This window comes from Somniosus microcephalus, chromosome 1, assembly GCF_052327205.1.
Source record: "Somniosus microcephalus isolate GS21.2 chromosome 1, FLI_Smic_1.0, whole genome shotgun sequence".
In the NCBI taxonomy this organism is placed as follows: Eukaryota; Metazoa; Chordata; class Chondrichthyes; order Squaliformes; family Somniosidae; genus Somniosus; species Somniosus microcephalus.
Window position 1 is genome coordinate 263,585,723 of NC_140987.1, and position 24,927 is coordinate 263,610,649.

Genomic DNA, 24,927 nt, shown 5'->3' on the forward strand with positions numbered 1-24,927 from the left:
GGAACAGATTTTTAAGCAAGAGGAGGGGCAGGGAGAGGGGGAGGAGATGAAAGAACAAAAAGGAAGGTCTGTGATAGGATAGAAGGCAGGAGAAGTTAAGAGACATTAAGAGATATTCAAGGCAAAAGGAGATGGTAAAGGGACAGGTTTAGAAACAAAGGATGTTCCATTTCCTGCTTTTTTCCAGTTCTGACGAAAGGTCATCAACCTGAAACATTAACTCTGTTTCTCTCTTCACAGTTGCTGCCTGACCTGCTGAGTATCTCCAGCATTTTCTGTTTTAATTTCAGATTTCCAGCATCTGCAGTATTTTCTTTTTGTGTCATTTACTCTACATCTGGTATATGTTTCTTGTTGTGTAAATGCACCCTTCAACACGCGAACCAGAATCCATTGCTCCAACTTTGAGATTTTGGTTTGTTGTTTTAGCGGAAAAGTGGATCATTAAACGATAACAGGCAGAGCAGTGTTATTATTTGTTTTTGTCCGTCTGACCTGTGAATGGCTTCCTCCAGTTTCTTTGACTTGTTCTCATCCAACTGGATCTGCTTGCTTCTGGCGTCTTCCTCTTCAGCCGATGCGGGAGGGATTCCTTGCAGCAGCCACCTCTCTCTCATGGCTTTGGACTGGGTAGGAAGGGAAGAAAGATCTGATGAAAACGTTACTCTGCAAAACAGAGAATTCAAAAGCCAGTGATGTTAATCCCCGATTTTAATCGCTCCATCATTGGTAGTCGTGCCTTCAGCAGCCTAGGCCCTAAGCTCTGGAATTCTCTCCCTAAACCTCTCCACCTCTCTCTCCTCCTGTATAGAATTATAGAATAATACAGCACGGAAGGAGGCCATTCGGCCCATCGAGTCTGAGCCGTCTCTTTTGAAGAGCAATCCCGTTAGTCCCACTCCCTGGCTCATTCCCCATATCCCTGCAATTTTTTCTCCTTCAAGTATTTATCCAATTCCATTTTGAAAGCTACTATTGAATCTGTTTCCATCGCCCTATCAGTCAGTGCATTCCAAATCCTAACCACTCGTTGTGTAAAAAGGTTTTTCCTCATGTCGCCTCTGGTTCTTTTGCCAATCACCTTAAATCTGTGCCCTCTGGTTATCGACTCTTCAGCCACTGGAAACTGCTTCTCTTTATTTACTCTATCTAAACCCTTCATGATTTTAAACACCTCTATCGAATCTCCTCTTGGCCTTCTCTGCTCCAAGGAGAACAACCCCAGCTTCTCCAGTCTATCCACATAACTGTAATTCCTCATCCCTGGAATCATTCTAGTAAATTCCTTTAAGATGCTCCTTAAAACCAACCTCTTTGACCAAGCTTTTGGTCACCTGTCCTAATATTTCCTTCTGTGGCTTGATGTCAAATTTGGTAATCGTTCCTGTGATGCGCCTTGGGATGTTTTACTACGTTAAGGGGGTTATATGAATGCAAGTTGTTGTTGTAATTCTGAAACAAATTCAATCATTTAGGAAATAAATTTTTCTCTCTGAGATTGGTTTGAGGCCTGCTAATGGGAAATGCAATTGATCTGAATGGCTCTGTTGATCTGCTAGATTCAGTCACTCAGGCAACATGCCCATATTTGGGGGTTTTCTGGCTGAGCAGGGCTCAAACGCCAGCTGTGGAGCCACTCTGCAGGACGGATGCCTTTGCAACCTCGCGCTGCAGCAGACGGACACATCTGCAAACATTTTCACAACTGTTCTCATGTTTCAATTTCGTTTTTATTATGAATAAAATAAAAGTTCCCCTGTCAAATGTCACTGGTAGCACGTTGGTCTCACCACACTCATTCATAGCTATTGTTAACTTGATTGATTAATGGTCATTACCCAGGACAAAAAAAATGAGGATTAGTCCAACAATAATAACAACATGCATTTATACAGCGCCGTTACCGTAGTAAAATGTCCCAAAAGAGAAAAATAGAGAGAAACTGTTTCCTCTGGTGTGGAGAGTCCAGAACAAGGGAGCATAACTTTAAAATTAGAGCTGGGCCATTCAGGGGTGATGTCAGGAAGCACTTCTTCACATAAAGGGTAGTGGAAATCTAGAACTCTCTCCCCCAGAAAGCTGTTGAGGCTGGGGGTCAATTGAAAATTTCAGAATTAAGATTGATAGATTTTTGTTAGTTAGGTGTATTAAGGGATATGGAGCGAAGACGGGTGGATGGAGTTGAGGTACAGATTCAGCCATGATCTCACTGAATGGTGGAACAGGCTCGAGGGGCTGAATGGCCTCCTCCTGTTCCCTATGTGCACAGTCCAGTGTTTTAATCAAATGTTTGCTCAGCCCAGATCAGTGAACAGAGGGGGTTAAATCGGGATATCTTTCAGGCTTCACTGAAACATCGAGTGCCCAAACAAACCGCCAAGATATTTTTATACATTCCAAATAGAAAAGGCAAAGAATCAACCGTCATTTGCAAATCGACTGTCAGAAAGAAATTTTTCAAGTCAAGAAACCACAGCAAAACGGGACTTGCCGCTTGCTTAGAGTCAAGAATGTGTTGGAGGCAAAGACAAAGCATAAACTACAAGAAAAGAAGCTGACATCCTCTGTGGACACGTGCTAAATTTTGCAGTGATGATCTACTAACAGTGCCACCTAAGCTGTCCTTCTCGCTTGAGCTGTGATTAATGGCGTTAAGTGTGTGACAGCGATCCAGGGATTGCCCAGGCAGGTCAGCAGGTTCACAGTTCTGAAAGCACTGCCATGCATAAATTATTTTTGGATGGCGACGTCAGGTGATATAATTTTATCCAAACCCCTCTCTGTATGTGAGTTTGAAATTCAACTCTGTAGCCATCCCTGGTACAGACCGCAGCGCGTATAGCGGGCGCATTCGTGCTGACGTGATTTGCCCGCTATACGCGGTGGACGGTTAATCCATTGGACTCCCTAATAATGTCCTCTAAGAGGGGGAAGCCCTAAAGAGAAAAGAGTGAGTTGCTGCTCTCTCATCTGAATGTAATCACAAATAATATGCTTCAGGGTCTTAATTCCACTCAGTGGAATAACTTGATATAATTCACTGGTGGTGTGGTGGTTAGGATTTGGCACTTTCATTGCCTGCGATCTGGGTTTGATTCCTGGTCAGGGAGTATGATTTTCTGATGCATTTAAGGCAAAGCTGGATGAGCACCTGAGGGAGAAAGGAATAGAAGGTTCTGCTGGTAGGGTGAGAGGAGGCTTGTGTTGAGCATAGGCACTGGCATAGATAGTTGAATTGAATGGCCTAATTCTGTGTAATAAAAATAAAATTTTATGGATTTAAATTATAAATGAACTTTGTTAAATTTATATCTGTTCCTCTGTGTGTATAATCACCAGCTTCTCTTAAGAGTTGGACTGAAGCCGATTGCAGCCTACCGACTACCCGGGTCAATTTCAAAGCTCCTGAACTGCTGCCTGCATGTGTTTGTGAATATCTTTCAGAAATTAACACTTAATTAGGGGATGATCTAAATACATTAACACAGCGCTGCACGGCTAACGGTAGTGGACGGGGGTCGGAATGGAAGCTGCTCGAACCGCCTGAAACAACCGGCCCGATTAATACGGTTTAAGCGGGGCTTTTGCAATTGACGCCTATGGGAACGGCAAACGGTCTGCACCATTTGCCCCATATAGGCAGCTATTGGGGATAAGCAGGGATGGTGTAAGTGGTGGGACTATATTAAGGGAAACTTTGTGCTGACAAAAAAACTGCCATGTGTCAAAATTCTCCTCCATCTGAATTCAGCAGTTACAGTAAAATCTTCACAAGGAGTCGTTAATGAATATTTGATATGAGCAACATTACTGAGATTGACATCAGCACAAACAACAGTCCTCCACTGCTTCTGTGATCTGATCTAACCTGAACAGGCCTCTCTGTGGACCAGCATTAGGCACTCCTTTACAGTAGACTGATCCCATTCATCAGCTGATGGGTCATCTGTTAATAATCATACCTACAAAATGTCATCAGTTGGCACGCTCAATTCATCTGCTCAACAGATTTATTGGAATGTTTGACTTGATTTAAGTCCATATTTTGCAGCAGTACTCAATTTTTGTTACATATTTTTTTGGCAGTCATATTCTCCTCCTGTTGCCTGTGGAATATTGCTGTAAAGCAGTTGATACAACTTTTTTTTAAATGCCATGTGGAACCAGTTAAGGATTAAGATGGTAAGAAACAGGAGCAGGAGTCGACCATACGGCCCCTCGAGCCTGCTCCGCCATTCAATAAGATCATGGCTGATTTTGTAATAGGTGACATATTGCGCCGGGTTTTTGTATTGTTTCAAAAATAGAGCACTTGCCCTTTCAGCTCTGGGTTTCTCTATCCATTGCAGACTAATGGGGTGAAATTCTCCTCTCTCTGTTGGTTGTAAAGGTAATGCGCCAGCGAACCGGAGCAATTTCATCTCAGTTCCTTGTTGCCGTGAGTCCACAGCACAAGACTGCTTGTAATTCATCAGGAATTTGCATTCAATTTGCAAATCCCATTGACAAGCGGGGGAATGGGACTGACTGGATTGCTCTACATGGACTCGATGGGCTGAATGGCCTCCTTCTGTGCCGTTCTGACTCTATGACATACAACAAAAATAATAATTTGCATTTATATAGCACCTTTCACATGGTGAAACATCTCAAGGTGCTTCACAGCGCATTTTTATAGCGCTTCAAACAAAATTTGACACTGAGCTACATAAGAAGATATTAGGATAGTTGACAAAATGCTTGGTCAAAGTGATCAGTTTTAAGGTGCCTCTTGAAGGAGGAGAGAGTGGTTAGTGAGGCGTGTAGTGTATGTGCCTTTAAGACAGAACTACTTTTACAGCTCCTGTATACTGTAGTACCGACAGTGACCACACCTGTATATAAGCTTGCGCATGCCTCTGTACCCCCAGCCTTGAGACTACCCTCCTCCAGTAAAGACCTGTTTATTGTTAAGTTACAGCATCCGTGTGGTTATTGAATAACAGCATACCCTCAGAATCACGGATCTAACAGTGGCGATGAGTGTCGATTCGAATCTACCTGCAGCTAAAAAAAAAGGCGAGGCCAGGAACACGGGCGTCGACTATGAGCAACCGCCCAGTCGTCAGGCAGAGAGTGAACATTGCAGGGGAGGCTGTGGAGAGCCGGGCTTGGTTCCCCAGCCACGACGATCAGCAAGAGACTGACGACAGGTCCAGCGCAGACCCTTCCTGGGCAGCGGTGGCTGGAGCTGACCGACGGCGGAGGGAAAGCCGAGCAGCGTCAATGGGGTAAGACAGAGGGTGAAGCGCACAGGGCGCAGCCGGGGGTTGAACACCGAGCGGCGTCGAGAGAAAAAAAAAAACGGAGGGAGAGAGGGTAAAGAAACAGCCGGGTGCAAGACCGAGCGGCGTCGAATAAAAAAAAATAATAAAGAGAAGAACGCGCAGAGCACAGCCAGGGCTCACGGGCTGAACAGGGTCTGCGGGGAGAAGAAGGGAGAGCGCGGGAGACGCCATTGAGCCGCGGAGAAGAAGGAAGAGCGCGGGAGACGCCATTTTTATAAGCCGCAGCGGAGAAGAAGGGCGAGCGCAGGAAGGAAGGAAAGCGCGGGAGACGCCATTTTGTGCCAGCGGAGAAGAAGGGGAAGTGTGGGAGGCGCCATTTTTGACAGTTAACTCACACCCAGGGATGCCGAAGAGTGAAAGTATCTCTACGTTCGACAATGAAGTCGAAGATTGGGCGACATATGTGGAACGTATTGAGGTGTACTGCAGGGCGAATGAAGTGCCAGATGCTAATAAAGCACTGGTTTTGTTAAATTCCATGGGTGCAAAAACTTATGGGTTACTGCAAAATCTAATAACCCCAGAGAAGCCACTGAACAAGAATTTCGAAAGCATAGTAGAACTCCTACAGGACCACTTAAACCCCACACCGCTGCTGATAGCAGAACGATTTAAGTTCCATAAAAGGAACCAACACAAAGACGAAAGCAATGCTGAGTACCTAATGGAACTGTGCAAGCTATCGAAACACTGCCAGTTTGGAGTGGGACATGCAGATACGTTAAGGGACAAGTTTGTGCGTGGGCTACAAAGTGAAGGAACCCAGAAACGGCTTCTATCAGAAAAGGATCTTACGCTGGACAAAGATTTCAGTATGGCAGTATCACACAAAGCAGCCGCAAGGGGCGCTGCAGAGATACAATGGAGACCGCAAGAATATGGCACCAATGAAATGTCCTATGGAACAGGGAAGTGCTATCGCTGCGGCAGAACAACACATGACCAGAAGGATTGTTGGTTCAAGGACCAAGTGTGCAGACAGTGTGGGAAAGCAGGACACATAGCAAGAGTCTGCAGGTCTGGGAAGAAAACCAACAGTAAGAAATCTCCACAGGAGAAGTACAAAAAGGTACACCAGGTGATGGACAGTGGTTCAGACGAACAGAAAAGTGACACAGACTCCGGAAGCAAGGAGCTGGGTTGTCTGAAACTAGATAAGGTAACCGAAATGGAGGATCACCAGACTATCTGGGTTACACTCAAGATAGACGGAGTCCAAGTGAAAATGGAATTGGACACAGGATCAGCCCTAACAGTCATAAACCAAAGGGACTACAAGCGGCTATTTTCACATATACCCTTGAAAGCTACAGAGATTGTCTTGAAGACGTATATGGGGCAAAAAGTCTACCCCAAAGGAAAAATAAGGGTGAAAGTGATATATAAAGGCCAGGAAATACCTAAAATGGATATATATATATTGCCAGATGGAGGACCACCACTGCTAGGACATGAATGGATCCGGAAGATACAATTAGATTGGCATTCCATACAGGCACTGAAGGTTGAGGCCAAAAAGGATGACGACGTCACACCTGGACGACTGTCAAAAATGCTAACTGACGCAAAAGAAGTGTTCCAGGAGGGACTAGGAACACTGAAAGGCATAACAGCAATGATTAAAATAGAGGAAAATGCAAGCCCAAAGTTTCTTAAGGCCAGACCAGTGCCTTATGCAATCAGACCAGCTGTTGAAGCAGAGTTGGAAGGGTTGGAACGTTCAGGAGTACTGTCCAAAGTGGACTGGAGCGAGTGGGCTACACCCATCGTTCCTGTAATGAAGAGGTCGTTGAGTAATACGCCTGGGGAACCAAAGAAGGTCCGCATCTGTGGGGATTTTAAGGTGACGGTGAACCCAGTCCTTCACACGGTACAATATCCGCTTCCACGAATTGAGGATATTTTCGCCTCGCTATCTGGAGGTAAACGCTTCACCAAAATTGATCTAGCCCAGGCGTACTTGCAAATGGAGGTAGAAGAAGCTTCGAAACAATACCTTACGATTAACACTCATAAAGTTCTCTATCAATACAACCGGCTGGTGTTCGGAGTAGCCTCGGCTCCGGCTATCTGGCAAAGGGTGATGGATCAGGTCCTGCAAGGGATTCCAGGGACCCAGTGTTATTTGGACGACATCTTGGTCACGGGCGAAAATGACAGTGATCACCTCGCCAACTTGGAGAAGGTGCTCACCAGATTAAAGGAGTATGGGCTACAAGCTAATCGCCACAAGTGCGAGTTTTTCCAGAAACAGATCTCGTATTGTGGCCACGTCATCGATGAAGAGGGGTTACATAAGTCCCCTGACAAGATTGAGGCAGTAGTCAAGGCTCCAGCACCGGAAAATGTGTCACATCTGAGGTCGTTCCTCGGGCTGGTAAACTACTACCACAAATTCTTACCAAATTTGTCCATGGTATTACACCCACTGAACACACTACTGCAAACAGGGGTACCATGGAAGTGGGATGACGAACGTAGACGAGCTTTCCAGAAGTGTAAAGAATTGATCACATCAAAAGAGGTGTTGGCCCATTTCAACCCAGCACTACCAATTCGTTTGGCATGTGATGCGTCACCCTATGGTATTGGAGCGGTGCTGTCGCACAAATTCCCAGATGGGTTGGAGAGGCCAGTAGCCTTTGCGTCTCGGTCACTAACCTCAGCCGAGCGCAACTATGCCCAGATTGACAGGGAGGCCCTCAGCCTAGTATGGGGAGTAAAAAAATTCAACCACTATCTGCATGGGCAGAAGTTCACCTTGCTGACTGACCACCAACCACTTGTCTCCATCTTTAATCCTAAGAAGGGCGTTCCAGTGATGACTGCACAACGGTTACAAAGATGGTCCCTGTGTCTAGGGGTGAATCAATATGAAATAGAATATAAAGGCACGAAACAGCATGGGAACGCTGATGGGCTATTGCACCTGCCACTGCCTACCGTGGAGGAAGCACCAGCAGTGGACCCTATCGAGATATTTTATTCGTCAATAATTGAGCGATTGCCAGTAACGAACGTGGATATAGAGAAGGAGACCCGCAATGATCCGACGCTGTCTTGGGTATATGATTTGACGGTGAGGGGATGGCCACCACATGGCGACTCACTGTTGCCAGCATTCTCATCCAGAAGGGAACAACTGTCAGTATGCCAGGGGACAGTGATGTGTGGATCCAGAGTGGTGATTCCACCCAAGTTAAGGGAGAGAATGCTAAATGAGCTACATGAAGGTCATCTGGGGGGAGTGAAAATGAAAAGCCTTGCTAGGGCTTATGTGTGGTGGCCGGGAATCGATCAACAAATCGAAGAACTATCTAAGCGCTGCTTAGGATGCCAGAAGGTCCAAAATGCACCACCACATGCCCCTCTACACCCATGGGAGTGGCCCTCCTCTCCATGGCAACGGGTGCATATTGATTTCGCTGGTCCATTCATGGACTCAATGTTCTTAATAGCAGTGGATGCTCATTCAAAGTGGCCTGAGGTGATAAAAATGTCTTCAACCACTACAGAGAAAACGATTGCAGTCCTACGGACCATATTTGCCAGAAACGGTTTGCCAGAGCAGATTTGCCCTGATAATGGACCACAGTTTGTGTCCGACGAGTTTCAAAAATTTATGAGAAGGAATGGGGTAAGACATTACACATCCGCCCCGTATCATCCAGCCACGAATGGATTGGCTGAGAGGTTCGTACAAACCTTTAAGAAGGCGATAAAGGCCATGTGCGACGATGAAATTCCACTACAGCATAAGATGGACAATTTCTTATTAGCCTACCGAAATGCGACATATGCAGTTACCAACCAGACCCCGGCCGTGATGTTCTTTAACCGAAGGTTGAGATCTCGTCTGGACTTGCTCAGACCAAATGTGCGAAGAAATGTTGAGGACAAAGAATTCCAGCACATCAATGAGAAGCCGACAAGGAGCTTCAATGTAGGGCAACCAGTCTTGGCCCGTGACTACTGAACAGAGAAATGGCAACCCGGAATGATATGCACGAGGCAGGGGCCATTAATGTACACAGTAGATGTCGGGGAGAACATTGTGTGACGCCACGTCGATCAGATCTTAGCGTCACAGGAACGCGTCAACCCCATGTCTCGAGTACCTGGGGATGAACCCGACATACCGGTAGCATCTACCTCAGAACCAGTAGCAGTGGAACCCGATGAACTACCCGATGGAAAGGGGTCAGAATCGCCTCGGCACCAAGAACAAGAACATCAGGAAAGGCGCTATCCCGAAAGGGTCAGGAAGCCGCCCCAAAGACTGAATCTATAAATGAACTATTGTTGTTTAATGTACCTGTTAAAGTGTTAATTGTTATTTGAATATTAAGGGTGCTACTAATCTAAAAGGGGAGGAATTGTAGTGTATGTGCCTTTAAGACAGAACTACTTTTACAGCTCCTGTATACTGTAGTACCGACAGTGACCACACCTGTATATAAGCTTGCGCATGCCTCTGTACCCCCAGTCTTGAGACTACCCTCCTCCAGTAAAGACCTGTTTATTGTTAAGTTACAGCATCCGTGTAGTTATTGAATCACAGCATACCCTCAGAATCACGGATCTAACAAGGCGGAGAGGTTTAGGGAGGGAATTCCAGTGTTTAGGGCCTAGCAGCTGATGGCACGGCTACCAATGGTGGAGCGAAAAAAATCAGGGACACCCAAAAGGCCAGAATTGGAGGAGAGCAGAGATCTCAAATAGGCCACAAAGCTGTCTGTTGGTATGTTGGTGTTATATGGAATTGAAAGGCCCCTGGGGCAAAGGTACATCGTTAGGGCATAGTAGAGAGAGCTTCTGTACTCAATGGACCAAGAAGTGTTTCATAGTGACATTGGATTCAAAAAAGTAAATAAAAATGTTCCACTATTGGAAGACTCACATTCCGCACATTGAAGCACCAAATTAGTCTCACCCAAACCCGAGAATAAAGCAAATATTCAACAGAGAAAGCGATGCTACAACTCATATTAACATTTGCGATGTGAACTGGGCTGAGGACAGTCTGCTTGCCAATATTTAATGACACAAAAACAGGCAACCGCGCGTGCAATGAATGAGCACGATTGTGTTGAGTTTGTGGAAGAAGTTCATAGAGTCATAGAGTTTTACAGCACAGAAAGAGGCCCTTCGGCCCATCGTGTCTGCGCCGCCCATCCATCCCTGTCCAGTCTAATCCCATTTTCCAGCATTTGGTCCATAGCCTTGTATGCAATGGCATTTCAAGTGCTCATCCAAATGCTTCTTGAATGTTGTGAGGGTTCCTGCCTCTACCACCCTTTTAGGCATTGAGTTCCACATTCCAACCACCCTCTGGGTGAAAAAGTTCCTCCTCAAATCCCCTCTAAATCTCCTGCCCCTTACCCTGAATCTATGCCCCCTTGTTATTGACCCCCCTACTAAGGGGAAAAGTTCCTCTTTGTCCAACCTATCTATGCCCCTCATCATTTTGTACACCTCAATCAGGTCCCCCCTCAGCCTTCTTTGCTCCAAGGAAAACAACCCCAGCCTGTTTAGTCTTTCTTCATAGCTGAGGCGCTCCATCCCAGGTAACATCCTGGTGAATCTTCTCTGCACCCTCTCCAAAGCAATCACATCCTTCCTATAGTGAGGCGACCAGAACTGCACACAGTACTCCAGCTGTGGCCTCACCAGCGTTTTGTACAGCTCCATCATAACCTCCCTGCTCTTATATTCTATGCCTCGGCTAATGAAGGCAAGTATCCCATATGCCTTTTTAACCACCTTATCTACTTGTTCCGCTGCCTTCAGAGATCTATGTACATGTACACCAAGGTCCCTCTGACCCTTTGTACTTCCTAGGGTCCTACCACTCATTGTGTATTCCCTTGCCTTATTTGTCCGTCCAAAATGCATCACCTCGCACTTTTCAGGGTTAAATTCCATTTGCCACTTTTCCGCCCATCTGACCAACCCGTCTATATCGTCCTGTAGCCTGAGGCTTTCCCCCTTGCAATTTACCACCCCACCAATTTTCGTGTCATCTGCAAACTTACTGATCATCCCTTTTACATTCTCATCCAAATCATTTATGTAGATCACAAACAACAAGGGACCCAGCACCGATCCCTGAGGTACCCCACTGGACACAGGCTTCCAGTCACAAAAGCAACCTTCGACCATCACCCTCTGCCTCCTGCCACTCAGCCAGTTTAGGATCCAACGCGCCAAGGCACCCTGGATCCCATGGGCTCTTACCTTCTTGACCAGTCTCCTATGCGGGACTTTGTCAAAAGCTTTACTGAAGTCCATGTAAACCACATCCACAGCATTTCCCTCATCCACCTCCCTAGTCACCCCCTCGAAAAATTCAATCAGATTTGTCAGACATGATTTACCCTTGACAAAGCCATGCTGACTATCCCCGATTAATCCTTGCCTCTCCAAGTGGAGACTAATTTTGTCCCTCAGAATTTTTTCCAATAATTTCCCTACCACAGATGTTAGGCTCACTGGCCTGTAATTCCCTGGTTTATCCCTGCTACCCTTCTTGTATAATGGTACTACATTAGCTGTTCTCCAGTCCTCTGGTACATCCCCTGTGGCCAGAGAGGTTCTGAAAATTTGTGTCAGAGCCCCTGCAATCTCCTCCTTTGCCTCCCACAGCAGCCTGGGATACATCTCGTCCAGGCCTGGGGATTTATCCACTTTTTGGCCTGCTAAAACCGCTAGCACCTCCTCCCTCTCAATGCTAATATGTTCAAGTATGTCACAATCCCCTTGCCCGATTTCTATGTCTGCATCGTCTTTCTCCATAGTGAACACAGATGCAAAAAATTCATTTAAAACCCCGCCTACATCATCTGGTTCTACACACAGATTGCCACTTTGGTCCCTAATGGGCCCTACCCTTTCCCTGGTTATCCTCTTGCCCTTAATATACTTATAAAACATCTTAGGATTTTCCTTTATTTTGCTCGCCAGTGTTATTTCATGGCCCCTCCTCGCCCTCCTAATTTCTTTTTTAAGTATGCCCTTGCACTTTTTATACTCCTCTAGGGCTTCTTCCATCTTTAGTCTTTTGTAACTGCCAAAAGCCCCCCTTTTATTTCTAATGCATTTTTGTATCTCTCTTGTCATCCAAGGTTCCCTTTGCTTGTTGGTCCCACCCTTGACCTTTACAGGAACATGTTGGCGCTGTACTCTCTCTATTTCCCTTCTGAAAGTCTCCCACTGTTTTGATGTGGATTTTCCTATAAGTAGCTGCTCCCAGTCCACTTTGGCCAGATCCTGCCTTATCATATTAAAATCGGCCTTCCCCCAATTTAGAACCCTTATTTCCGGGCCGTCTTTGTCTTTTTCCATGACCACCTTAAATTTCACCGAATTATGGTCACTGTCGCCAAAATGCTCTCCTACTGATACTTCCACCACTTGCCCGGCTACATTCCCCAGAATTAGGTCCAGTACCGCCCCCTCTCTTGTAGGACTTTCTACATGTTGGCTCAAAAAGCTCTCCTGGATGCACTTTAAGAATTCTGCACCCTCTAAGCCTTTCACACTCTGACTATCCCAATTTATATTGGGGAAGTTGAAATCCCCCACTATTATTACCCTATTATTTTCACACTTCTCTGAGATTTGCCTACATATCTGTTCCTCTATCTCCCCCTGACTGTTTGGGGGCCTATAGTACACTCCCAGCAAAGTGCTTGCCCCCTTTTTGTTTTTAAGTTCTACCCATATGGCCTCATTTGAGGAACCCGCTAATATATCATCCCTCCTTACAGCAGTAATTGACTCCTTAATTAATATTGCAACACCCCCTCCCCTTTTACACCCCCCTCTGTCTCGCCTGAAGATTCTATACCCCGGAATATTGAGCTGCCAGTCCTGACCCTCCCTCAACCATGTCTCCGTGATGGCAACAATATCGTACTCCCATGTGTTCAACAACAACTTCAGTTATGCTGTGAAGTTCTGGCACCGGCCTCCTACCTTGTGATGCTGCAGCTGAAGTATTTTATCTTCGAGCTGGTGCCTCTTGTCTTCTATTTCTGTCTGCCGCCGCCTTTTCTCCTTCAAAGAGAGAGAGAGAAAGAATGTATTAAACAGGTGGTGTTGACCGCTGTTAGTTCTTCCTTTTTGTCTCCGTGCGAACAAACAGAAATCTTAGTTAAAAAAAAAGGAAAAAAATAATTATGGACATCATCAGGAAATACAACGAGCAGAATACAATAGTGCAACATTGTGGTAGGTATATTAAGTTACACTAGCCATGCTACTAAAAATACACGGGTATTGAAATTATGCTGCATGCAAGAAAGAAAGACTTGCATTTTTAAAGCACTTCAGGACATCCCAAAGTGCTTTACAACCAATGAAGTACAGGAAACGCAGCAGCCAACTTGCTTGGTAATGATGTAGTTTTTTTAATGATGTTGGTTGAGGGATAAATATTGGCCAGGACACCAGGGAGCACTCCCTGCTCTTCTTCACAATAATATCATGGGTTCTTTTACATCCACCTGAGAGGGCAGACAAGGCCTTGGTTCAACGTCTCATCTGAAAGACAGCACCTCCGACAGTGCGGCACTCCCTCAGTACTACACTGGAGTGTCAGCCTAGATTTTGCACTCAAGTCTCTGGAGTGGGACTTAAACCCACAACCTTCTGACTCTGAGGCCAGAGAGAGTGCTACCAACTGAGCCACGGCTGACACCCACACAAATACTTAATGGGGTAGATTTTTACATTGTGCATTGAAGTCAATGGAAATAGAAATGGGGAGGGATATAAAACGGGCTGCCAATTCACTCGCTTTACACTATCGCACCATCTAAGTCAAGATCTACCCTGATGTGATCTCCTCTACATTGGGGAGACCAAACGCAGATTGGGTGACCGCTTTGTGGAACACCTCCATTCAGGCCATAAGGGAGACCCCGAGCTTCCGGTCACCTGTCATTTTAATTCACCGCCCCATTCCCACTCAGACCTCACCGTACTCGGGCTCTTGCATTGTTCCACGGAAGCTCAGCGTAAGCTCGAGGAACAGCACCTCATCTTCCGTTTAGGCACTTTACAGCCTTTCGGACTCAATATCGAGTTCAACAATTTCAGATCATAACCTCGGCCCCTATCATATTTATATATTTTTTATCCACACTTTTGGTTTGTGCCTTTTCCTTTTTTTTCTCTCCCACATGGCAGCTGTCTTTCATTCTGCCAGCGCATTTCACACTTCATCTAGAACCATCTTTTGTTTCTTAAGCTGTCCTATTACCATCTCGTCTTGCCTTAATATCTCTTAATGGCCTAGAAATTGGGTTGGGGCGCCAAAGTGGCGCAAAAGTCGCCTGTGCGCAGGATTTAGCGCAGCGATCGGAGCAATTCCGATCGCCAGAAATTCAGTTTCAGTGCCGCTCGAGGGACACGGGGCGAGGCTCAAGGCGCTCCACGTCCCTCTTAGGGCGCTGAAACTGATTATTGCAGCGCAACGTGCCGCAGCGCCACACGCTGCGGCACGGCACGCTGCGGACTGCAGGCCTTCCTCCCACTGTTAAGGGGGAGGTGCCTGCAACAGCGCGATCCCCGCTCGCGAGTGCCGGCAAATGAGCCCGGCACCAAGGAGAAGTGCCGGGCTCTCGGGAAACAGCTGGCAATACCGCGGGGGGCGGCGGTTAGGAGGCCGGGGATGGAGGTGCTGGCAGGCGGCCGCCGAAAAAGCGGCCGCCCCGCACCTCCACCTTAACTTGCACCGTTGCCGGCACAGTAAGGCCCCGTGAACCGGGCGCGGGTAGCGAGCGGCGCAACTGCGGCGTTCGCTACCAAATATCGCGAACGGGGCACGAATGGGGCGCTGCGCACACCGATGACGTCATCGGTGGCGGCGCAGCGCAAAAGCCTAACGCCACCATTAGCGCCCCTACTGAATATCGCGGGAGACGCAGCCAGTGGCGCTACAGCCACTGACTGCCTCTTTAGGCGCTAACAGGTGGCGCTACTCACCCAATTTCTCCCCCAATGTCTCTTCACTTCTCACAAACCTTCCCTTTTGTTCTTTCATCCCCTCCCCCATTTCCCAGCCCCCAACTTGCTTTTTCATCTGTTTCATTTCCTGCTTTTTTCTCAGTCCTGACGAAGGGTTTCGACCTGAAACATTAACTCTTTCTCTCTCCACGGATGTTGCCTGGCCTGCTGAGTTTTTCCAGCTTTTTCTGTTGTTATTTCATCTACCCCAATGTGTTCAAATTAATTTCCTTTGTTCACTATTTTTAACACAATCATTAACCAAAACAAATGTATACTTCTGTTAAAATAGAGGCAAATGTTTTAAGGTCTGAAATGTTGCTAATGAATGTTAGCTTGTTTCAATACCATTGCTGTGGGACATTACTGAGCATGCTCTTACTAAGAGAGTAAGGTAACCGAGAGAAAAGGCGATGTCTGCAGGGTTTATAATTTTATCGGTGCCACATAGGCCTCTGTTCAGCAGTGCGCATAAGATCACCTTGGAAGAGGTGCAGTGGTAAACCCACTCCCAAACCCGCGACCTCCACCACCTCCAATTCCCCACCATGTCACACCTCGTCACGACTAGGGAAATATATTGCTGTTCCTTCATTGTCGCTGGGTCAAAATCTTGGCAATCCCTCCCGAACAGCACTGTGGGAGTACCTTCATACCGACTGCAGCGATTCAAGAAGGCAGCTCATCACCACCTTCTCAAGGGCAACTATGGATGGGCAATAAATGCTGACCTGGCTAGCGACGTCCGCATCCCGAGAATTAATTAAAAAAAGCAGATTTTTTTGGTTTGTGAAAATGCTGCTCACCAGTTCCTTTTACAGCGTTCAAACAGACAAATCAAAAATAAGCACAGCACAGACCACTGCCCCTCTCACATTGATCAGCGGCTTAACATGGGGGTCTAGCATTTCTGAAATTGGCCAAACCAACGCAAAACATTGAGGAAGTTTCGAATGCAACTTACGTCCTGCATAACTTGAGCTGCCGCGAAGTTTAACGTTGGTTTAAAGAACATGGCACTGGAAGTCGGCCCTGCCTGCAAAACTGGCTACGCCCCCAGATTGAAATAACGAGCCTGGCGAATTTCCACCCATTGCGCCTCTTTGCGGCCCTTCGAAGAGGCTCTTCAAATTGAGCTTGTCTTTTAGGCACACAGGCACTTTCAAACCTTTCAAAAGTTTATATATATATATTTTTATTATAAAATATTTAATTTATTAAGAAACTGATTAGTGTATACTAATGAAGCTAGGAAATGGTTCTGTATCGTTTTTTTGAAGTCATTTTCAGTGATTTTAAATCAGGTTACTCACAGGTGGCGGGCTGGAGATTCTTATTATTAAGAATGCTTATTTTTTGTGAAAAAAAACAATTACGTTCTATTACGCTGCCGGACTGCGCTGGTTCATTTTACGTTTGTGATTATGCAAATGAGTTTGGGCGGAAACTTCACTTTGGAAAACCAGCGCAATGTCGAGCGCAAGTTGTGGCCGTTTTGCCATTTGCCCCCAAAGCGGAAACTCTACCTGTGATGTATAACTTAAGTCTCAGTGTTTGTGTTATTGTAGCATTTAACACTAAATATAGAATCAGACTCCAAGGCCAGGCTTATCTTGCTGGTGTCAGCTTCCCTTTGGAAGGCTGGGGTGGACTTTGTGTCTTTGTGTCTGTCCTTGCTGATATTTTGGGGGCGGGCGGGTGGGGTGGTGGGAAGGGGGGGTTCAGTCTCATTTAAATTATTTCACCGGGGTCCTGATGGGATTCCTGCCTGCACTTAAGAGCTTACTTCAAGGGGAGGTGGGTGGAGTTGGAACTGCGGAAGATTCTGACACCTGTAACGTCTGCAAGAGGGAGACAGTCTTTTGCAGAGCAGAAAAATTTGGTGGTCTCTGATTACAGGAAAGAATCTGTCACTGTAGGTTAGTGCGCCAACAGTCCCTACATTGACTGCACTCACCGCAGTGGGATTAAAGTGTTTAAACATGTCACCCCCTCCTCACCTAACAATGCTGAATGCCTGTCCCCTTCTGGCATTCCCTGTATCCAGCACTGCCATGGCAACAATATATGACATGTAGGCCTAGAAATGTGAGAAAAGCCCGCGTGCGCTTCCTGCCGGCCATTCTGGGGCTTTGGGTGTCCTCATAGCGCCTGGAAAATAGACGCTACAACGGCCCAATTTTTAAGCCAGAATGACACTCTGGGATCGAGTTTCCGCTCGCTGACACCAGTAATATCAACGCAATCCGGGCAGAATTGGTCGAACTGGTGCAAAAGATCGAGGAACTTTACACTGGTTCAAGATTCAATTCCCCCGGATCTGACCCCGCCCACAAAACTGGCCATGCCCCCAGGATGAAATTGCAAGATTCCACCAATCGTGTTGGTTCAGGAAGGCTCTTCATTTTGCACTCAGTTTCTTAGCTGCACAGGCACTAGTAGGCACGTCTTAAAACTTTTTTTCACATCAAAATATATTTTGTTTACTAAGATACTGGCTAGTGTACTTCAATGAAACCATTAAATGGTTCAGCATAGTTTTTCTTTAATGTCATTTTCAGTGATTTTAAATCGGGTTACTCCCAGGTGGTGGACTGGACACTGTGAATAAAAATGCTTATTTTTGGTGCTAAACCCATTTTCAGCCGTATTAATCAAACTGCACCAGGTTACCACTCTTAAATATATCAAGGAATACTTTGAAATGGAAAGAAAAAAAAAGGAACAATTACGTTCTGTTACGCTGCCCAATTGCGCTTATTCATAGGAGATTTCACGGTTGTGATTGTGCAAATGCGTTTTAGCTTAGTTTAACCAGCACAATTTTGAGCACTTTTGGGGCGCAATTTCCCGATTGCGCCAAAAACAGGAACTCTAACCCACTGTCTTCAATGTCTCATTTAATTGCACCCACCCGTATCTGGGCTAACACTTCTAATGGTGTATGTAACACCTAAAAACCTGTCAGTTGCAATGATGGTGGAGCCCAGCACGTGAGTGCAAAAGACAAGGCTGAAGTGTTTGCAACCATCTTCAGCCAGAAGTGCCGAGTGGATGATCCATATCGGCCTACTCCTGAGGTCCCCACCATCAGAAGACAGTCTTCAGCTAATTCGATTCCCTCCACGTGACATCAAGAAACAGCTGAGCGCACTGGATACAGCAAAGGCTATTGGTCCCGACAACATCCCGGCTGAAGACTAGTGCTCCAGAACTAGCCGCACCTCTAGCCAAGCTGTTCCAGCACAGCTACAACACTGGCACCTATCCGACAATGTGGAAAACTGCCCAGGTATGTCCTGTCCACAAAAAGCAGGACAAATCCAATCTGGCCAATTACCGCCCCATCAGTCTACTCTCAATCATCAGCAAAGTGATGGAAGGTGTCATTGACAGTGCTATCAAGCAGCACTTACTCACTAATAACCTGCTCACTGATGCCCAGTTTGGGTTCTGCCAAGACCACTCGGCTCCCAACCTCATTACAGCCTCGGTCCAAACATGAGGTGAGAGTGAATGCCCGAGATATCAAGGCAGCATTTGACCAAGTGCGGCATCAATGAGCCCTAGTAAAACTGAAATCAATGGCAATCAGGGGGAAAACTCTCCACTGGCTGGAGTCATACCTAGCACAAAGGAAGATGGTTGTGGTTGTTGGAAGCCAATCATCACAGGCCCAGGACATCGCTGCAGGAATTCCTCAGTGCAGTGTCCTAGGCCCAACCATCTTCAGCTGCTTCATCAATGATCTTCCCTCCAACATAAGGTCAGAAATGGGGATGTTCGCTGATGACTGCAGTGTTCAGTGCCATTCACAACTCCTCAGATAATGAAGCAGTCCATGCCCGCATGCAACAAAACCTGGACGACGTTCAGGCTTGGGCTGATAAGTGGCAGGTAACATTCGCGCCACAGAAGTGCCAGGCAATGACTATCTCCAACAAGCGAGAGTCTATCACTGCCCCTAGACATTCAACGGCATTACCATCGTCGAATCCCCCACCATCAACATCCTGGGGGTCACCACTGACCAGAAACTTAACTGGACCAGCCACATAAACACTGTGCCAACAAGAGCGGGTCAGAGGCTAGGTATTCTGCGGCGAGTGTCTCACCTCCTGACTCCCCAAAGCCTTTCCACCATCTACAAGGCACAAGTAAGGAGTGTGATGGAATACTCTCCACTTGCCTGGATGAGTGCAGCTCCAACAACAGTCAAGAAGCTCAACACCATCCAGGACAAAGTAGCCCACTTGAGTGACACCCCATCCACCACCTTAAACATTCACTCCCTCCACCACCGGCATACCGTGGCTGCAGTGTATACCATCTATAAGATGCACTGCAGCAACTCACCAAGGCTTCTTCGGCAGCACCTCCCAAACCTGCGACCTCTACCACCTAGAAGGACAATGACAGTAGGCGCATGGGAACACCACCACCTCCAAGTTCCCCTCCAAGTCACACACCATCCTGACTTAAAGTATATCGCCAATCCTTCATCGTCGCTGGGTCAAAATCCTGGAACTCCCTCCCTAACAGCACTGAGGGAGTACCGTGACCACACGGACTGCAGCGGTTTAAGAAGGCGGCTCACCACCACCTTCTCAAGGGCAACTAGGGATGGGTAATAAATGCTGGCATTGCCAGCGACGCCCACATCCCATAAACAAATAAAAAGAAAATGAATAGGCAGGAATTTGGTGCAATGTGGCAACGTCCAAAAATGGTAATAGGTCAAATGCATTCTCAATTTCATGTTTATTCCTATTTGAAAGTTGACATAATTCACAAAAAACATAGTTATAAGTGGGATATATGCTAGCTTTCCACTGATACCCAATTTTATGTAACTCACTGAAGCATCAACCCACTAAGTCAGTATCAATACCAAGGTTCCACAGGCTAAAATCCCAGCAACATTTTTTTTAGTGAGTGAGTAAGTAATCCGTCTGAGTGCAAGAAAAAAAGGTCACAGTAAGAACCTGATAAATTACTGTTTTTAAAAAAAACAGAAAAAAAGTTGCAAACTGTAGATCTTAAAATAAATCAAAACCCTCCTCACTTACCAATGTTTACATTATTAAGGAGAAACAATGTTAACACGTCGTCATAAGAACATAAGAAATAGGAGCAGGAGTAGGCCAGATGGCCCTTTGAGCCTGCTCCACCAATTGTAGTGTATGTACCCGTCTACCTTTAAGGGAACTATTGAATGTAACCGTTCACCTTTAAGAGAACTACTTTAGGTGTGGCACTATTTGTTTGGCTTCTGTATACTGTAATACCGATAGTGACCACACCAGTATATAAGTGTTGTGGCAGGATTGCTGGGGCAGATTCGCCCGGACCTTCGAATAGTAAAGACCTGTTTTGTTTGTTACTTCTGAAGTCTGTGTATTTATTAACTGCACAACCCACAGACTTTACAGTGGCGACGAGTCCGATCGTACCCTGCGGCAAGATTACCAAAGCAAGAAGAGCGTCGAAGAGAGGCAACCGCCCTCGTCGTGCTGCTGGAAGAAAACACGAGGCTGCAGCAGGAGAAAGGTGGAAGACTTTAGCAACAAAAGCTTCCATTAGCAACAGGCACTGACTACCCTTCTACCACGGTGCGGAGTGAGCCGATCAGCAGGGAACAAGGCGGCCGCGGAGACTGTGAGTAGGGGAAGGTGTAGAAGTATCCGGAGGATAAGGGCAGAGCACTCGACCTCGGTCGAGGGGGAGCTGTGCCGGCCAAAAGTCGGGTCCAACGGCGTCGGGTGACAGCCGGACCGCGATCGGCGGGAAAAATCCGGGCAGCGACCGCAGCCACGAAGCGCTGAGCCTGCGAGTAGGCGCGGGAAGAGAAACCCAGCCGCAGCCGGGGAGGGAAACACCGGTCTGCGAGAGGGCTGGGGAGGCGAACGGGAACCGTGCGGGTGAGAGCCGGGTGCGGAGAGAGAGACTGCGAGGAGCCAGTCCAGCGGCTGAGCTGTTCTCCACCAACGGGGTACTCAGAGCCGGCAAAACCGAACGTGCGGGAGTGGGTGAGAGACACAGCCGAAAACGGGGTGAGAGACTGCGCGAGAGCCAGTCCAGCGGCTGAACTGTTCTCCACCAACGGGGTACCCAGGGCCGGTAGCACCAAACGTGCGGGTGAGAGAGCGACAGAGCCGGGGACGGAGAGAGAGACTGCGTGAGAGCCAGTCCGGCGGCTGAACTGTCCTCCGTTAACGGGGTGTACCCAGCGCCGGTAGAGCCGTGCGGGCGGGAGGAAAAGACATAGCCGAGTAAGGGGAGCTGTGCGGAAGCCAGCCAGCGGCTGAACCTGTCCGCTGTGGGGGAAGCGTACCCCTTCCACCGGGAAGAAACGCGGGAAGCCGCCATTAGGCGGAGAAGACGCCAGAAGCGGGAAACCGCCATTGAAGTGGGCGGGGCGAGAAAGGAAGAGCGGGAAACCGCCATTTTCGCGGGAAAACCGCCATCTTGATTGACATACCGCCATTGAAGCGGGCGGGGAGAGAAGGAAAGAGCGGGAAACCGCCGATTTCGCGGGAAAACCGCCATCTTAGAAACAAACAAATAAATAAGAATACTTAAAGAAATACTGGTGCTGCTCCCAAGGGAAGAAAAATAGAAGACTGGGCCATGTACGTGGAACGCATCGAGATCTATTGTGAAGCCAACAAAATAGAGGAAGACGACAAGGCGATAACATTGTTAAACTCGATGGGCGCAAAGACATACGGGCTCTTGAAGGATTTACTAGCACCAGCTAAACCGGCAGATCAGTCTTTCGAAGAGATCGTGGTTGTTCTGAAGGACCACTTGAACCCCACACCGTTGATGTTGGCTGAACGATTCAAATTCTATGCAAGAACGCAACGGAAAGACGAAAACAACGCAGAATACTTGGTTGAACTGCGTAGGCTAGCGAAATACTGCCAGTTCGGAGGGAATCTGACAGAGGCACTGCGAGACAAGTTCGTAGGCGGATTGTCCAAGGAAGGGACGCAAAAGCGCCTACTAGAAGAGAACGACCTTACACTTGACAGGGCTGTCCTTATAGCCGCGTCACACGAAGCCGCAGCGAAAGGAACGGCGGAAATGCAACTAAAGGCGGCGGCGCTCGGGGTGGACCAAACTACCTCGAGTACAACAAAATGCTATCGTTGTGGGAAGACAACACACGACCAGAATCAATGCTGGTTTAAGAACCAAGAATGTAGGAAATGTGGCAAACTGGGTCACATCGCTAAGGTATGCCGGTCAGGGAAGAAGACCAACAACCAAAGGAAGCCATCACAAGAAAAGTACAACAAAGTATACAAGGGGGCTGAGAAGAGTTCAGACGAACAGAATCCAGACTCAGATCCAAACGGCCAGGAGCTGGGTAGTCTGAGTATCCACCATGTGAGTAAGGAAGCTGACCTACAAACTATCTGGGTCATGCTAAAAATAGCTGGAGTCCAAGTGAAAATGGAGTTGGACACTGGATCAGCTGTATCAGTCATAAATCGAGGGGATTACCACCGGCTATTCTCACACATACCCTTAAGAGATACCAAGTTCGTATTGCAGACATACACGGGGCATAAAGTATACCCCATGGGAAAAATAAGAGTCAAGGTGAGAGATAGGGGTAAAGAACACCCAAGAATGAACTTGTATGTACTACATGAGGGAGGACCACCACTTCTAGGACGGGAGTGGATCAAGAAAATAGACATGGAATGGCACTACCTACAAGCAATGACGAGTGAGGACTCGGTGCAGACAAGCAGCTCAGACTCTGAGCCGGAAGACGATAAGTCCAGCCCACGTATGAAAAACAAGGTTAACATGAACTCACTGACTAAGGTTGGAAAAACGATGGCGTGCATAAAGACAGAGAATTCTGAGTCTGTTCAAGTCACAGACATATGCATTACGGAGGAACACCGAGCTCGAACTCAACGTTATTTCAAAGTACGACAACAATTCGAACAATTAAGTTACCGTCTCGTACAGGAGATGAAAACAATGAAAAAGTTCTATGACACCGAATGGGAGAGTCTGGAAAGACAACAGAACCTGCTGGCTCAAGCAGAGAGCGACCATAGAGCCATCGTGACCAATTACCGATCACACCTCCCTTATGATGTTCAGGAGTTAGAATATTTGCATGATCTAGAGATACAGCATAAAGGCAAACCACGCTACACTGAGGATTTTGTTCTGCAATTGGAGATGGAGCTAGTGCAGGCAAGGTTAAGAGAAGCTGAATCGCAGTGTGCACTTAAAGAGATGCAGAAAAAAATCTTGGACATGGAAAAGAGAAACGCTTCTTTACCTGATGTGAATAATGTGGCCATGTTGCAAGAGGAGCTTATCACTCAGTTAAATGAAAATAAAGGGAAAATGACTGAGATAGACTGCAAGAATAAAGAAGATTTGATGGCAGTGAGACTTCAAGAGGCAGATAGCATAGCAGCCTTGGCTGAACTCCAACAGGAAATTGCGAAAGAAGCAAATGAAGAGGAATCTTCAGGAAGCCGGGATTTTATTCCAGTTCTTCTCTACGACTCCTTACAAGCAGAGTGTGAGAAGTGGAAAGAACAGTATGAACAGGCCCAGGCTACAATTCTGGAGGGGATTAACTCGGCAACCTCCGAAAAGCTAGTTTCAGTAGAAGCATATGAACAACTAAAGGTTGAACATGAGCAAGAAGTCCAAAGGCTGCAGGAAATTCTTGATGAGCTCAAGGCCAAGACAGACTCATCGGTAGAAGTTCCATCCATAGATGAGAATTTAGCGGTGAAAGACATGGCAGAACATGAAAGACAAGATGTCCAAGAACTCATAAAAATATTGGAGGAAACCCAAGACAAATATGAGGCGGCAATGACCGAGGTTCAACGACTTGAAGAGCAGAGTCAACTGGGAATCCTTTCAGTGGAAGGGAAGGAAACTATAAGAAACACAGAGACTGTAAGAATGGGCTCTGAACATGAACTTGGGAGCATCAAGGCGCAACTTCTTCGAGCGCTTGAAACCAAAGTACAAGAGGAAAGGAAGGTGAAAGCATTGGAGGGAAAGGTGGATGAAATGGTGAAGACTCTGATCCACAGAGTCCCCGCGGAAGAGTTAACGGTCAGCCAACTCCTTCACATGCTGAGAGACAAGACTCCACAATGGGAACACGAGCTTCAATCTGCAAAGGGAAGGAATTCGGAGCTCCCAAAAGTTCCAGAAATAACTGAGGTGGCAACACAGATTTTGTGTTACAGTTTACTCTATGAAGAGTTCGTTGAATCACGTCAATGTGAACAGAAGAATGTTGAAACAGCTGCTTCAGTAGAAGGATTAAATAGCCTGATACCGCAATCCCCGGTGGAAGGGAAGGTATTGAACTCACAAATGAGGTCAGTAGTGAAGGAATGGCAGACAACCCAGGAAGAGCGGGATGAATATGAATGCATGAAGAAGTCTTTTCAAGAAAGATGTCTAGGGAAGGAACCACCGTCAGCTAACGTCCAGACGGGTGAGGAGGAAGAAGAAGGCTCGCTCGCTGGCCTAACTCAGGACGAACCCGAATATTACCATGACCTGTTGAGTGACACTGAAT

The 24,927-nt window shown here is 46.9% G+C and overlaps 1 protein-coding gene across 3 annotated transcripts in view; it reads right to left on the reverse strand.

Moving 5' to 3' along the window:
• Positions 1-24,927, reverse strand: part of palm2akap2 (PALM2 and AKAP2 fusion) — a 391,333-nt gene that overhangs the window by 168,689 nt on the left and 197,717 nt on the right. For all 3 annotated transcript variants that reach the window (XM_085993245.1, XM_085993256.1, XM_085993267.1), the window contains 2 exons: positions 13,305-13,385; positions 496-626 (listed from right to left, as the gene is read on the reverse strand). In XM_085993245.1, coding sequence (XP_085849371.1) covers positions 496-626; positions 13,305-13,385 — 212 coding nt within the window. The remainder of the gene's footprint in view (positions 1-495; positions 627-13,304; positions 13,386-24,927) is intronic.